This window comes from Sander vitreus, unplaced genomic scaffold (genome assembly GCF_031162955.1).
Source record: "Sander vitreus isolate 19-12246 unplaced genomic scaffold, sanVit1 ctg420_0, whole genome shotgun sequence".
Taxonomy (NCBI): Eukaryota; Metazoa; Chordata; class Actinopteri; order Perciformes; family Percidae; genus Sander; species Sander vitreus.
In genome coordinates, this window is record NW_027595540.1 from 1 (window position 1) to 15,000 (window position 15,000).

The following is a 15,000-nucleotide window of genomic DNA, read 5'->3' on the forward strand; positions in this document are numbered from 1 at the left end:
AGGCAGCTTTCCTTCTCCTTCCTTCAGCCTTCGGATCACCGGCTGAAACAACAGCACAAACGATACTTGTTTACTTTAGTCTTACTTGTATTCCTTTCCTATATTCATTTCCTTTTATAGTGTACTGATCTGCTCCAGTTTAGGATCTGTTTGTTTGTGACTCTTTACGTTTTTTAATTGTTTGTATAGTTACCCATCTCCGAGCTGATGTAGTTCTCAAACAGTCCAGCCATGAGTTTGTGGGAGGATTTCTGGAACAACGCAACCACTGTCTCATTAAGAGGATCTCTGTTCTTATCCAGCCATCCTCCGATGTTGTACGGCACCTACAGTGAGACACAAATACAGTAGAAACTGTGATTATGATTTGGTTCAATCTGATCTCACAGAATTCTGTGAAATGAACACGACCCCTTAAGTTAAGGAAAAGGTCGTGGATGCGCTTACGTTTCCATGACATGCGGGACAACAACGGGATGGTTGGGTTTAGTAAAAGAAGAACGGGATGGTTAAGGTTGGGTTTAGGAAACGTGACACGCGGGACACGATCCCTGGTCTCCTGGGTGAAAGTTCTGTGTTGTTTGACCCATCCAACCCCCCGACCAACCTCCCTAGGTGGATTTTCGGGCTTTCATACTACTCACTACCGTAGTCACTCCTAATGCTACGTCATCTTCTCATTGACTTTACATTGGCATTGTTTTCTGGAAAAAGCCCTGTGTTTTCGGAGCCAAAACATCCACTCGACCTCCTCCCTACAAGGATCTTGATGCTCTTATATCTTATATTTATAACGATGAATACATACCAATTATCATACCTATTTTCGTAGCTATATTTACAAATGGTACACGAGAACAGCCTGTGGTAATTAAAACCGGCCAATTCCAATTGGCGCCAAATTGAGCGAGGTACCTCTGCGATGATCAACAGTAAACAGTAACAGTGCAGTAAAACAACCATATAAGCTGACACTCACCACTCCAGCATAGTGAACCAACTCAAAGTGCGTCTCATATTTGCGCTTCTTGTCTAGCCGCGGCCGCTGGAAGTTGGCCGACTTCCCAAGATGGTTGTCGTAGAGTTTGGTTTTAAAGCTGTTGTCCGTGGCCTTGGGGAACATACACTCCTCCTCCAAGATGGACAGAAGACCCATGGGCTGAAACACATCATTAATGTCATATTGGTTAACCGTTTAAATGACCTCTAACTCCATGATGTCAAAGATACATGAGCTTGTACTTGTACTTGTACCACAAGTCATAAAAGGCTTAAATCAGTCAGAATAAGCTAGATGTCCAGCTGGCCTGGTCAGACCCAGGGGTGTATAGTGTATCGTAGTGTGTGATGTATGTTCTTCATGTTATGTCTTTCGGTATCTGATGTATGGACTGTTTGTTTGTATCATATGTCTGATGTCCTGTCATGAAGTGCCTTGCGACTATGCCGCAAACCCAGCTGCCCCACAGGGACAATACAGTTATCTACTACTAGTACTACTTCACAAACACAGTGAAAGATATCAGGACAAAACACACCTTCTCTATGAGGTCTATGCAAGCCTGTAAGTCCAAACCGAAGTCTATGAAGGTCCACTCTATCCCCTCGGTCTTGTACTCTTCCTGCTCCTGGATGAACATGTGGTGGTTGAAATACTGCTGCAGCTTCTCGTTGGTGAAGTTGATGCACAGCTGCTCAAAGTTATTGAACTGCAGAGAAAGATAAACAGTATAGTTGTTGTTGTGAATCACAGATTTTAGAAATGATTGAATCATGTGTCCAAGCAACCCCCACGGATCGGTGGGGGGGGGGGTGCGTGGTCACGGAAGACTTGTATCATGTGGACGCGCCGACAGTTTTGTTGTCATTACTTAGAATTCCTCATGGGAGCGACAGAAACTACGCACTATAGCTTTAATAACATAAAAGATGTCATGTGATTTGCTCCATTGCTTCAGCAAAGCATTTGTCATTTAGAAGTTCAGTTGTAGTAGATTTCAATGGTTACTTTGATGCTCTTGCAAATGTGTTCACAAGAGCACAAAGTTCTTCATTGATCTATCCTCCTTGATTATTGATTGATGTATTTACCTTTAAAATGTACTAAAAGTTTCTTCCGGGGAAGTATGCGGAGGGTCCGAGGTCTACCCACCACAGACCCACAAAATCCTTTGGGAAACACTGGGGACAATAACTGCAAATGGTGCCTGAACATGGACACAGTTACGTTTGATGTCTCTGTCATTCTCTCCTCTTTACCTCAAAGATCTCAAAGCCAGCGATGTCGAGGACTCCGATGAAGTACTGGCGAGGCAGAGCGGTGTACAAGGACGAGTTGATACGACTCACCAACCACTTAAACATCCGGTCGTAGGTGGCTTTGGCGAGGGCTGCCACTGCATAGTAGACCTACACACACATGTCAGGGTCATTTTAATGTATATACTGTTACAGGATGCAGTACAGACACAACCAGGGATGCACCGAATCCAGGATTGGGCTTCAGATTGGGCTGAATATTGGGCTTTTTGACGAGGTTGGGTTTCTGCTGAACCCTACGCTTGCACTACGGGTCAACACTACTGGTCGACGTGATGACGGCGCCGTTGATTACAGGAAGGTGTTTACGTAGGTGGAGCTTCAATGCAGCAGGCTGAGAGGAAGTGGAAATGGAACTGGTGAGCAGAAAAAGTGTTGTTTGGCAGTACTTTCAGTCAAAAGAAGGCCATTCAAGTCCAGCTACATGTTCAATCTGCAATGCTGATTAGTCTGGTGGTGGCGAGGACCCTAAACAATACACAACATCACCGCTGTTACAACATCTGGTATGAAACATCTGGAAGAATACGAGCTGAGCATGAAGGAATCTACAGACAGCAGCCAGAATGCAGCAACTTCAGGTACGGCAAAGGAAGGACAGTCACTGTTTACTTCATTAATGTGTTGACTGTGTTCATGGACTGAGGACGGCACGAGGACTCAGCAGAACCTCAACCAGGGGGTTCAGGATTCAGCAGAACCCCAAACATCTGGATTCCGTGCATCCCTAGACACAACAGACAATAATTGATTGATGTGTTACCTGTTCCACAGTCTGTCCTTTGACGATGAACTCGTGTCCGACTTTGACGCGAGGGTTCAGCAGGCCCTTCAGCAGGTCGGCAGAGCTGATGCCCATCAGGTAGGCTGCTTTATCCACACCTTAACATAACACAACACACAGCTCATCTCATGTGCCAATAATGCCCGACTGCATGTTCCACGATTGTAGTCTTAGTCTGGATGAACGGAAGTACATTTCCAGGATAAATCCTGACATCACCTTCCTCTCTCGGGGCCCTATTTCAACGATCTGAGGTCACAGCATGAAGCGCCTGCTGCAGGTGTGTTTAGGGCGTGTCCTAATCCACTTCTGCTAGTTTGACGGCAGTAAAAAGGGTCCGTGTGCCGGGGTCATGGTTCTAAAGGGTTGACCTTAGTGTCTTCATTAATCAGAGGTGTGTTTTGGGCGTAACATGCAATCAACCAATCAGAGATCATCTCCCATTCCCTTTAAAAGCCAGGCGCGTTTGGACCTTGGAGCATTGCTGTTATGATGGAGGATTAGCACCGTAATATTTGTATTTGTAATCTTCTGCGTGTGTGTGCTGCTGTGCGTCCCTGTGTGTGTGTGTGTGTGTGTGTGTGTGTGTGTGTGTGTGTGTGTGTGCTGCTGTGCGTCCGTGTGTGTGTAACAAGCATAGTGTGCACGTGCTGTGCACGAGCCTAGGAGCATTTTACTAATGCTCTGTTAAAATAACAATGAAATGCTGCGTTGTTGACTTTAGACCAGGTTTTTGTTGGTCAATGGTGCCATCACTTCCCACTGCCTCAAGATAGCAATACTCCCAGAATGCACCTGAACACACCTCCCTGTAAGACCAGCATACCCAGAATGCACCTGAACACACCTCCCTGTAAGACCAGCACGCCCAGAATGCACCTGAACACACCTCCCTGTAACACCAGCACGCCCAGAATGCACCTGAACACACCTCCCTGTAACACCAGCACGCCCAGAATGCACCTGAACACACCTCCCTGTAAGACCAGCATGGGCCACAGATGGGTGCAGGTGCATTTTCTATTTAAACGACGTGGGCGCTGGACGGGAAACTGACAACTGCGTCGGTCTTAAACTAGCAAAGACACTTGCGTTGGGCTGTGTGCTGCGCCGGGTGCAGGATAGGACCCCGTGAGTTGCGGTTCTCGAACTCCGTTCTCTTCGGGAAACAACAATAAACTTGTAGCTAGCGAGCTACACGCTGAAAATATCAAGTTTTGGAGAAAATGTGGACGGTGCAACAAGTCAGACCTGCTGGTTCTTTCAGGGAATGATAAAGATGATGTAAAGATTTATAAAGAATATGTTAGATCATTTCCTCTCTAACTGGGAGGTTTTATAAAGAATATGTTAGATCATTTCCTCTCTAACTGGGAGGTTTTATAAAGAATATGTTAGATCATTTCCTCTCTAACTGGGAGGTTTTAATAAGAATATGTTAGATCATTTCCTCTCTAACTGGGAGGTTTTGGGACTGATTGGTGGGATTGCTGTGGACGAAGTACACACAGAGATACACTGGTAAGAGATAATCAGGTTTAACCATGTATCAGCTCATTTAAATATCTCACGGTACTGTGTTGTGTCAACAGTTCACTTCATTTAATATTGGATGAGGAGTTTTCTTTGGAGAGGTGTAAATGTTCCTCCAGAACCAGTTCCTTCCTGAGACTTTTTAGCAGAGCCCCCTTCACTGCGTCTGGTGCTCAGCGCCGCCCAGGACGATTGTGATTGGTTTAGATGACAAGATGCGTACAACCAGTCCTCCAAACCATGAGGATACCGGTGGTTTGTTCCACCCCTCTAATCTGACCCACAGGAGCGTTTTCCGTCCTCATATCTAAACCACAGAAGGTAACGGTCGCATTTTTAAACACGTTAACGTTGTGAAACGGTCCCAGTTTGGTTCCCACAACCTGCCTCCTTACCAGGACATTTGGCGCTCCTATACTTCCTCACCTTACTTCCTCCTTTGCTCCCGTCAGAACTACTACGGCCACTAGAGGGCGCCATCACTATAAACCTAAATATAGGGCAGAATTGCTGCTTGAACAAACGACCAACGTGTGAACTTGTGTCTTACTTTCTGTGCCGTCGGCCTCAGCCTGCTCCTCTCTCTGCTTCTTCTTGAACTTCATGTTTCCAAAGTGCATGATGGCTCCGACGATCTTATAGCAGCCGTACTTTTCCTCCGGAGTGAAGCCCAGCGTGTCCATGGCATGCTACACACACACACACACACACACACACACACAAACACACACACACACACACACACAGACACACAGACAGACAGACAGAGCACACACACACACACACAGTCACAAACATACACACACACACACAGTCATTAAACACATACACACACACACACATTAATACACACACAGTCACAACATACACACACACACATTACAAACACATGACACACATAGCACACAGTCACAAATACACACACATGACATTACACATACATATAGACACATCACAATACATCTACACACACACAGTCACACATACACAGACACACATACACAGTCACAAACATCACATCTCACACAGACACACACACACACACACACACAACACACACACACAGTCACAACACACACACACACACACACACACACACACAGATTATAGTTATGTATATAATCTTTTATCGTCCATATTTTTACGCTCATTATCTCCGTTTACGTTTCATTAAACGCTGATATGAAGAGTTTTAAGCCTGGAACCATGGCAACCAGCTACGAGATGAATCGCGACCATAAACAATACATTTTGAAATTAGCAAAAAGGCAAAAGGTAAGAAACAGAATCAATCAGACTTTAACTGTTCGCAGGTGTGGTAAACATTTCCACGGTAACAGCGAGCTCCCCCAATCTGAGACGTCGCTGTTAGCTGGTTAGTGTAGTACTTCCCCCCTAGCCCGGCCTTTTATATAATGTTCTTGGGTGTTCTCCGGTCAAATATTTGTCCAATCAGTGAACAGAGGGAGTGGCTGAGAACGATGACGTTGAGGACGTTGAGGTCTGTTGTGGCAACAACGCTGCTGAATATCCAGAAGTTAAAGCCCGAGCAAGAACAACCTTTGCTGAGTCGTGTTGGGGGCCGTGATGTTGAGGTCCTCCTCCCCACGGGGTTCAGGAACAGTTTGATTTTCCAGCTCGCTCCGTTAGTGGTGAAGGAGTTGGCTAAGGCTAACGCTAGCGATGCTAATGCTAAATATAAGCCGATAGTTGTTGTCGGTCTCCCCTCTTGTTGCACATGCGCATGACATACGTCACGACCAAACGTTAGCGATTGGTTACGGCAGATCCAGAGCGGCTCTGGGCAGATCCAGAGCGGCTCTGGGCAGATCCAGAGTGGCTCTGGGCAGATCCAATAGTTTTACACTTCAACAGAGTACCGCCTTCAGGGAAGTTAACACTGGTCAATGGAGAGAGGCCAGACTCTCTGGACTCTCAGTGTACCAGAGTCTGGTAGGACCAGGCTAGTGGACCAGAGTCTGGTAGGACCAGGCTAGTGGACCAGAGTCTGGTAGGACCAGGCTAATGTACCAGAGTCTGGTAGGACCAGGCTAGAGTACCAGAGTCTGGTAGGACCAGGCTAGTGGACCAGAGTCTGGTAGGACCAGGCTAATGGACCAGAGTCTGGTAGGACCAGGCTAATGGACCAGAGTCTGGTAGGACCAGGCTAGTGGACCAGAGTCTGGTAGGACCAGGCTAATGGACCAGAGTCTGGTAGGACCAGGCTAGTGGACCAGAGTCTGGTAGGACCAGGCCAATGTACCAGAGTCTGGTAGGACCAGGCTAGTGGACCAGAGGCTGGTAGGACCATTCTAATGGACCAGAGTCTGGTAGGACCAGGCTAGTGGACCAGAGTCTGGTAGGACCAGGCTAATGGACCAGAGTCTGGTAGGACCAGGCTACTTCTCCCCAAGATCATGAAGAAAACATGTTTCTCTTAAAACGAGGTTGATTTCATACAGACTTGTAGCTCCTAGAGGAGCAGAAACCTCCCAGCTCGGGGTCAGTCTACGTCAGAGGGTTTACGTCCGTTTTTTTCAACCTTTTTTGAGCCACGGCACATTTTTTACATTAAAAAAATCCTGCGGCACACCACCAACCAAAAATGTTACAAAATGACACATTGTAGCCTAATAAGATCAGAATCTGCATTTTTCCTTTTTTAAAATGTATCAATGGCTGTTGCAGGCTGACGTCGATGATCTCGGCCCTACCAAGGGGGTCAGCTTCGCTTCAGAGCTCGAACCTCATATGGAGCCATTCTGATGCTACCAAGCCATCACCTCCCCTTAGCATCCCGTTAGCATCCCGTTAGCATCCCGTTAGCATCCCGTTAGCATCCCATTGACTTCCATTCATCTTGACGTCACTTTGACAGAGAATACCTTTACATCTGAAGCGTTTAAAGACTCTATTTGTCCGTTGTTTATTTCTAAAGAAACACGACAATGTATAAAAGGCTCCATTACCTTGTAGCTCACGTTATGGCTCCGTAGCAGACGTTTTTATAACAATAGGCTAACGATCAGTCATAACCACGAGACTTCCTGTCTCATAGTAGAGGAGTTACCGTATAGTACAGGAGAAGCTCTCAGGCAGTTTGGACTTCCATCAGCTGTTTAAGTGTAATGACTAATGTTAACTATCATTTTAGTGATCAATAATGAGCCTGTGTCTATGTTATCTCCTTACATATACCTACGCTCTCCGTCTCTGCTAGATTGGGAATGATTGAGATTTCTCTTGGCACAGCTACCAGAAGACTTCCAACTTTCAGACAGGTTGCTCACGTCACATCTACGTCTTCAAGCTCAGTTGGAGGCTGCTCAGTAACGCTCAGCCATCACCGGGAAAGAGCTTCTAATGTCCTTCACTGGTCTCCGTCCAGAGACACGGGGTCTGCTGCTCCGTTATATATACAGTCTATCGGCCCTACTGCTTACATCCTGTCACTGCCACCTTGTGGCAGTAATTCTATTGTCTTAAATCAACAAGGTCATTATTGCTCTATACTGCCACCTACTGACACAGAATAGTATTTAATTTCTCTGCCAGTCATGACATTGTTTGCACAGATGCGCAACAATGGCAAATTATTTGCAGTAACTCAATTAAAAAAATTGTTGGACCGGAGGCAGCCTCTTAGCTCACCCAGTAAGAGCGTTCGCCCCGTGTTGGTTGAGTCCTGCAGCGGCGCAGCGCCCTTTGCTGCGTGTTATTCCCCATCTCTCTCCCCCTTTCTGGTCTATCCACTGTCAATAAAGGGAAAAGCCCCAAAAAAAATAATCTTAAAAAAAAAAAAAAAGTGGTTGAAAATCACTGGTTTAGACTTGATGGCTGATAATGTAACTCACACAGTCCCACGCCGTGCGGCGCTGCAGGTGGAGACGGTTAAAAGATACATCCAGCGGCACATCTGCTCCGCTAACGGTCTGCATACGTTACATGTTCAATGTAGCTGAAGCGTTATGGAGAAAATGAACGGGATTTTAACTTCCAGAACCACACTGTTGAGCTCTATTACAGAACAGTTTGTGTGTGTGTGTGTGTGTGTGTGTTTCGGGGGTAATGCTTGTGTTTCCTACATCAGTGAGCCTCAGCTCCTCTCCATCGTCCATGCCTTCCACCTTGGTCACCCCCTGACTGCAGAAGTGGTAATCGTAGGGGTTGGTGGTCACCAACAACATGTCTGCAACACAAGACAAACGACTTCAGTACAGCTGCACAGATGAATCGATGAGTCATGAAATATTAAATGAATCTCCAACTATTTACATAATCTATCAATCAGTTTGAGTCATTTCTTAAGATCAAACAGGTGAACGTGTGTGATGTCAGCGTGTTAAATGTGAACATGTTCTAGTGTCTTCTCTCCTCTGGGACAGGAAACTGAAGATCTTTGAGTTGTGGACAAAACGAGACATGTGAGGACGTCATGTTGGGCTTCTTGGGAAACACTGATCCACATTTCAGAGACAGAACTACTCATCCAGAAAGTGTGTGTGTGTGTGTGTGTGTGTGTGTGTGTGTGTGTGTGTCTCTGTGTGTGTGTGTGTGTGTGTGTGTGTGTGTGTGTGTGTGTGTGTGTCTGCATGTGTGTGTGTGTGTGTATGTATGTGTGTGTGTGTGAGTGTGTGTGTGTCTGCATGTGTATGTTTGTATGTATGTGTGTGTGTGTGTGTGTGTGTGTGTGTGTGTGTGTGTCGTATGTGTATCTGCATGTAGTATGTGTGTGTGTGTGTGTGTGTGTGTGTGTGTGTGTGTGTGTGTATGTCGCGATGTGTGTGCGTATGTGTGCGTGTATGTGTGCATGTATGTGTGTGTGTGTGTGTGTGTGTGTGTCTGTGTGTGTGTCTGCATATGTGTGTATGTATGTGTGTGTGTGTGTGTGTGTGTGTTGTGTCTGTCTGCGTGTGTGTGTGTGTGTGTGTGTGTGTGTGTGTGTGTGTGTGTGTGTGTGTGTGTGTGTGTGTGTGTATGTGTGTGTGTGTGTGTGTGTGTGTACTGTGTGTGTGTGTGTGTGTATGTGTGTGTGTGTGTGTGTGTGTGTCTGTGTGTGTGTAGTGTGTGTGTGTGTGTCATGTGTGTGTGTGTGTGTGCTGTGTGTGTGTGTGCGTGTGTGCTTGTGTCCCTAGAATCAATATTTTTTACCAATGATTGAGCTACATATGTTGTGTTTCTACGGTTCTATGAAGCCTACAGTGCAGTCAGTGTGTTCCTATTATAAATATTCCTATTATATCTGATTAATATGACTGTGTCTGCAGGTATGAGCGTTCGGGCGGCGTTACCTTGTAGTTCTGGCTTGTAGTTGGACATGATCTGGTAATAGATGTGGTAGCTTCTCTTCTGACTGCTGGAACACAACTCTGGACTTCTAGAAGATCTAGATAGACAGAGATACATTATTTATCCAGAAGGAAATTAAGGTGTCCAATAGCTTATACACATCATTCAAACACATAGGCATACAGATATATGACATATGACATCCACGCACACATGCATACTACAAAAAATACAAAGGAAGATATGAATAATGTGCCCTTACAGTTTGGTTGTAGCATGTTTAAAGGAGCGGTGTGGGAAAAAATGCCGAAAGGTGCAATCATACTGCAAGATAGTGTCAGTGCAGATTCTCTATTCAAGTACAACAGGCTACCCAATATATACACAATAAAATAATCATTACTTAACTATACATAGACACTAGTCAAATATTTGAAGAAAAGTTGAAGTTGAAGTTGAAAACTGTCTATAATGACAAAAAGACTGAGACTAAGCTAAAAATGTGATTTCATTTCGCATTCTCCATTTTTAGCATCAGTGAATCTGTGATCGACCTCAAGATAGCAATACTCCCAGAATGCACCTGAACACACCTCCCTGTAAGACCAGCACTGCCCAGGCCCTGCACCTGAACACACCTCCCTGTAAGACCAGCACGCCCAGAATGCACCTGAACACACCTCCACCTGTAACACCAGCACGCCCAGAGTGCACCTGAACACACCTCCCTGTAACACCAGCACGCCCAGAATGCACCTGAACACACCTCCCTGTAAGACCAGCATGGGCCACAGGTGGAGTGCAGGTGCATTTTCTCTTTAAAGCGAGCGTGCGGCGCTGGACGGGAAACCGGCAACTGCGTCGGTCTTAAACTAGCAAAGACACTTGCGTTGGGCTGTGTGCTCTGCGCCGGGTGGGAGGATAGGACCCCGTGAGTTGCGGTTCTCGAACTCCGTTCTCTTCGGGAAACAGCAATAAACTTGTAGCCTAGCTTGAGCTACACGCTGAAAAATATCAAGTTTTGGAGAAAATGTGGGCGGTGCAACAAGTCAGACCTGCTGGTTCTTTCAGGGAATGATAAAGATGATGTAAAGATTTATAAAGAATATGTTAGATCATTTCCTCTCTAACTGGGAGGTTTTATAAAAGAAATATGTTAGATCATTTCCTCTCTAACTGGGAGGTTTTAATAAAGAATGTATGTAAGATCATTTTCCTCTCTAGCTGGGAGGTTTTAATAAGAATATGTTAGATCATTTCCTCTCTAACTGGGAGGTTTTGGGACTGATTGGTGGGATTGCTGTGGACGAAGTACACACAGGAGATACACTGGCAGAGATAATGAGGTTTAACCATGTATCAGCTCATTTAAATATCTCACGGTACTGTGTTTGTGTCAGCAGTTCACTTCATTTAGTATTGGATGAGGAGTTTTTCTTTGGAGAGGAGTGTAAATGTTCCTCCAGAACCAGTTCCTTCCTGAGACTTTTTAGCAGAGCCCCCTTCACTGCGTCTGGTGCTCAGCGCCGCCCAGGGCGATTGTGATTGGTTTAGATGACAAGATGCGTGCAACCAGTCCTCCAAACCACGCGAGGATACCGGTGGTTTGTTCCACCCCTCTAGTCCTGACCCACAGGAGCGTTTTCCGTCCTGCATCTTCTACAAAGCCACAGAAGGTAACGGTCGCATTTTTTAAACACGTTAACGTTGTGAAAGCGGTCCCAGATTTGGTTCCCACAACCTGCCTCCTTACCAGGACATTTGGCGCTCCTATGCTTCCTCACCTTACTTCCTCCCTTTGCTCCCGTCAGAACTACTACACGGCCACTAGAGGGCGCCATCACTATAAACCTAAATATAGGGCAGTGCTGCTTGAACAAACGACCAACGTGTGAACTTGTGTCTTACTTTCTGTGCCGTCGGCCTCAGCCTGCTCCTCTCTCTGCTTCTTCTTGAACTTCATGTTTCCAAAGTGCATGATGGCTCCGACGATCTTATAGCAGCCGTACTTTTCCTCCGGAGTGAAGCCCAGCGTGTCCATGGCACGCTACACACACACACACACACACACACAGACACACACACACACACACACACACACACACACACACACACAGAGACACACACACACACTTACACACACACACACACACACACACAGACACACACACACACACACACACACACACACACACACACACACACACACACACACAAACACACACACACACACACACACACACACACACACACACACACAGAGACACACACACACACACACACACACACACACACACACACACAGACACACACACACACACCGCACACACACACAGACACACACACACACACACACACACACAGACACACACACACACACACACACACACACACACACACACACACACACAGACACACACACACACACACACACACACACACACACACACACACACACACACAGACACACACACACACACACACACACAGACACACACACACACACACACACACACACAGACACACACACACACACACACACACACACACACACACACACAGTCACAAACACACACACACACACAGTCATGAAACACAGATGACACACACACACACACATCACACACACACAGTCGCAACACACAAACACACACACACACACATACATCGCACACACAGCACACAGTCACAAACACACAGACACACACACACACACACACAGACACGCACAGATCACACACAGATCCACATCACACACACACACAGTCACAAACACACACACACACACACACACACACACAGACACACACACACATTACAAACACACACTCACACAGACACACACACACACACACACACACACACACACACAGTCACAAACACACACACACACACACACACACACACACACACACAGATTATAGTTATGTATATAATCTTTTATCGTCCATATTTTTACGTTCATTATCTCCGTTTACGTTTCATTAAACGCTGATATGAAGAGTTTTAAGCCTGGAACCATGGCAACCAGCTACGAGATGAGTCGCGACCATAAACAATACATTTTGAAATTAGCAAAAAGGCAAAAGGTAAGAAACAGAATCAATCAGACTTTCTCTGTTCGCAGGTGTGGTAAACATTTCCGCGGTGGCTGGCGAGCTCCCCCAATCTGAGGCGTCGCTGTTAGCTGGTTAGTGTAGTACTTCCCCCCTAGCCCGGCCTTTTATATAATGTTCCTTGGGTGTTCTCCGGTCAAATATTTGTCCAATCAGTGAACAGAGGGAGTGGCTGAGAGCGATGGCGTTGAGGACGTTGAGGTCTGTTGTGGCAGCAACGCTTGCTGAATATCCAGAAGTTGAAGCCCGAGCAAGAACAGACCTTTGCTGAGTCGTGTTGGGGGCCGTGATGTTGTGGCCCTCCTCCCCACGGGGTTCAGGAACAGTTGGATTTTCCAGCTCGCTCCGTTAGTGGTGAAGGAGTTGGCTAAGGCTAACGCTAGCGATGCTAATGCTAAATATAAGCCGATAGTTGTTGTCGGTCTCCCCTCTTGTTGCACATGCGCATGACATGCGATCACGACCAAACGTTAGCGATTGGTTAGAGTCCAGAAGCGGCTCTGGAGCAGATCCAGAGCGGCTCTGGGGCAGATCCAAGCGACTCTGGGCAGATCCAATAGTTTTACGACTTCAGCAGAGTACGCCTTCAGAGTGACCGCTGGTCAATGGAAGGCCAGACTCTCTGGACTCTCAGTGCCAGAGTCTGGTAGGACCAGGCTAGTGGACCAGGAGTCTGGTAGGACCAGGCTAGTGGACCGGAGTCTGCAGGTAGGACCAGGCTGAGTGGACCAGAGTCTGGTAAGGACCAGGCTAATGTACCAGAGTCTGGTAGGACCAGGCTAGTGGACCAGAGTCTGGTAGGACCAGGCTAATGGACCAGAGTCTGATGAGGACCAGGACTAATGTACCAGAGTCTGTAGGACCAGGCTAGTGGACCAGAGTCTGGTAGGACCAGGCTAATGGACCAGAGTCTGGTAGGACCAGGCTAGTGGACCAGAGTCTGGTAGGACCATTCTAATGTACCAAGTCTGGTAGGACCAGGCTAGTGGACCAGAGTCTGGGCGGGACCAGGCTGTAGTGGACCAGAGTCTGGTAGGACCAGGCTAGTGGACCAGAGTCCTGGTAGGACCAGGCTAGATGGACCAGAGTCTGGTAGGACCAGGCTACTTCTCAAGATCGTGAAGAAAACATGTTTCTCTTAAACACGAGGTTGATTTCTTGCAGGCTTGTAGCTCCTAGAGGAGCAGAAACCTCCCAGCTGGGGGTCAGTCTACGTCAGAGGGGTTTACGTCCGTTTTCAACCTTTTTGAGCCACGGCACATTTTTTACATTAAAAAAATCCTGCGGCACACCACCAACCAAAAAATGTTACAAAAATGACACATTGTAGCCTAATAAGATCAGAAATCTGCATTTTCCTTTTTTAAAATGTATCAGTGACTGTTGCAGGTTGACGTCGATGATCTCGGCCCTACCAAGGGGGTCAGCTTCGCTTCAGGTTTGGACTTCGCTTCAGGTTTGGACTTCCATCAGCTGTTTAGAGTGTAATGACTAATGTTAACTATCATTTTAGTGATCAATAGTGAGCCTCTGTGTCTCATGTTCATCTCCTTTGCACATACCTACGCTCATCCGTCTCTGCTAGATTGGGAATGATTGAGAGTTTCTCTTGGCACAGCTACCAGAAGACTTCCAACTTTCAGACAGGTTGCTCACGTCGCATCTCCCGTCTTCAGGCTCCAGTTGGAGAGCTGCTCAGTAACGCTCAGCCATCACCGGGAAAGAGCTTCTAATGTCCTTCACTGGTCTCCGTCCAGAGACCACGGGGTCTGCTGCTCCGTTATATATACAGTCTATCGGCCCTACTGCTTAGCATCCTGTCACTGCCACCTTGTGGCAGTAATTCTATTGTCTTAAATCAACAAGGTCATTATTGCTCTATACTGCCACCTACTGGCACTAGAATAGTATTTAATTTCTCTGCCAGTCATGACATTGTTTTGCACAGATGCGCAACAA

The 15,000-nt window shown here is 46.5% G+C and overlaps 1 protein-coding gene across 1 annotated transcript in view; it reads right to left on the reverse strand.

Annotated features, from left to right (window-relative positions):
- Nucleotides 1–7: 7 nt before the first annotated feature.
- LOC144514044 (myosin-7B-like) overlaps nucleotides 8–15,000 on the reverse strand; it is a gene marked incomplete at its 3' end in the record, with an annotated part of 34,759 nt that continues 19,766 nt past the window's right edge. Inside the window, exons 10-17 of the mRNA XM_078245230.1 lie at nucleotides 8,722–8,825; nucleotides 5,187–5,325; nucleotides 3,083–3,201; nucleotides 2,260–2,409; nucleotides 1,539–1,709; nucleotides 980–1,159; nucleotides 194–326; nucleotides 8–42 (exon numbers count right to left, since the gene is read on the reverse strand). Coding sequence (XP_078101356.1) covers nucleotides 8–42; nucleotides 194–326; nucleotides 980–1,159; nucleotides 1,539–1,709; nucleotides 2,260–2,409; nucleotides 3,083–3,201; nucleotides 5,187–5,325; nucleotides 8,722–8,825 — 1,031 coding nt within the window. The remainder of the gene's footprint in view (nucleotides 43–193; nucleotides 327–979; nucleotides 1,160–1,538; nucleotides 1,710–2,259; nucleotides 2,410–3,082; nucleotides 3,202–5,186; nucleotides 5,326–8,721; nucleotides 8,826–15,000) is intronic.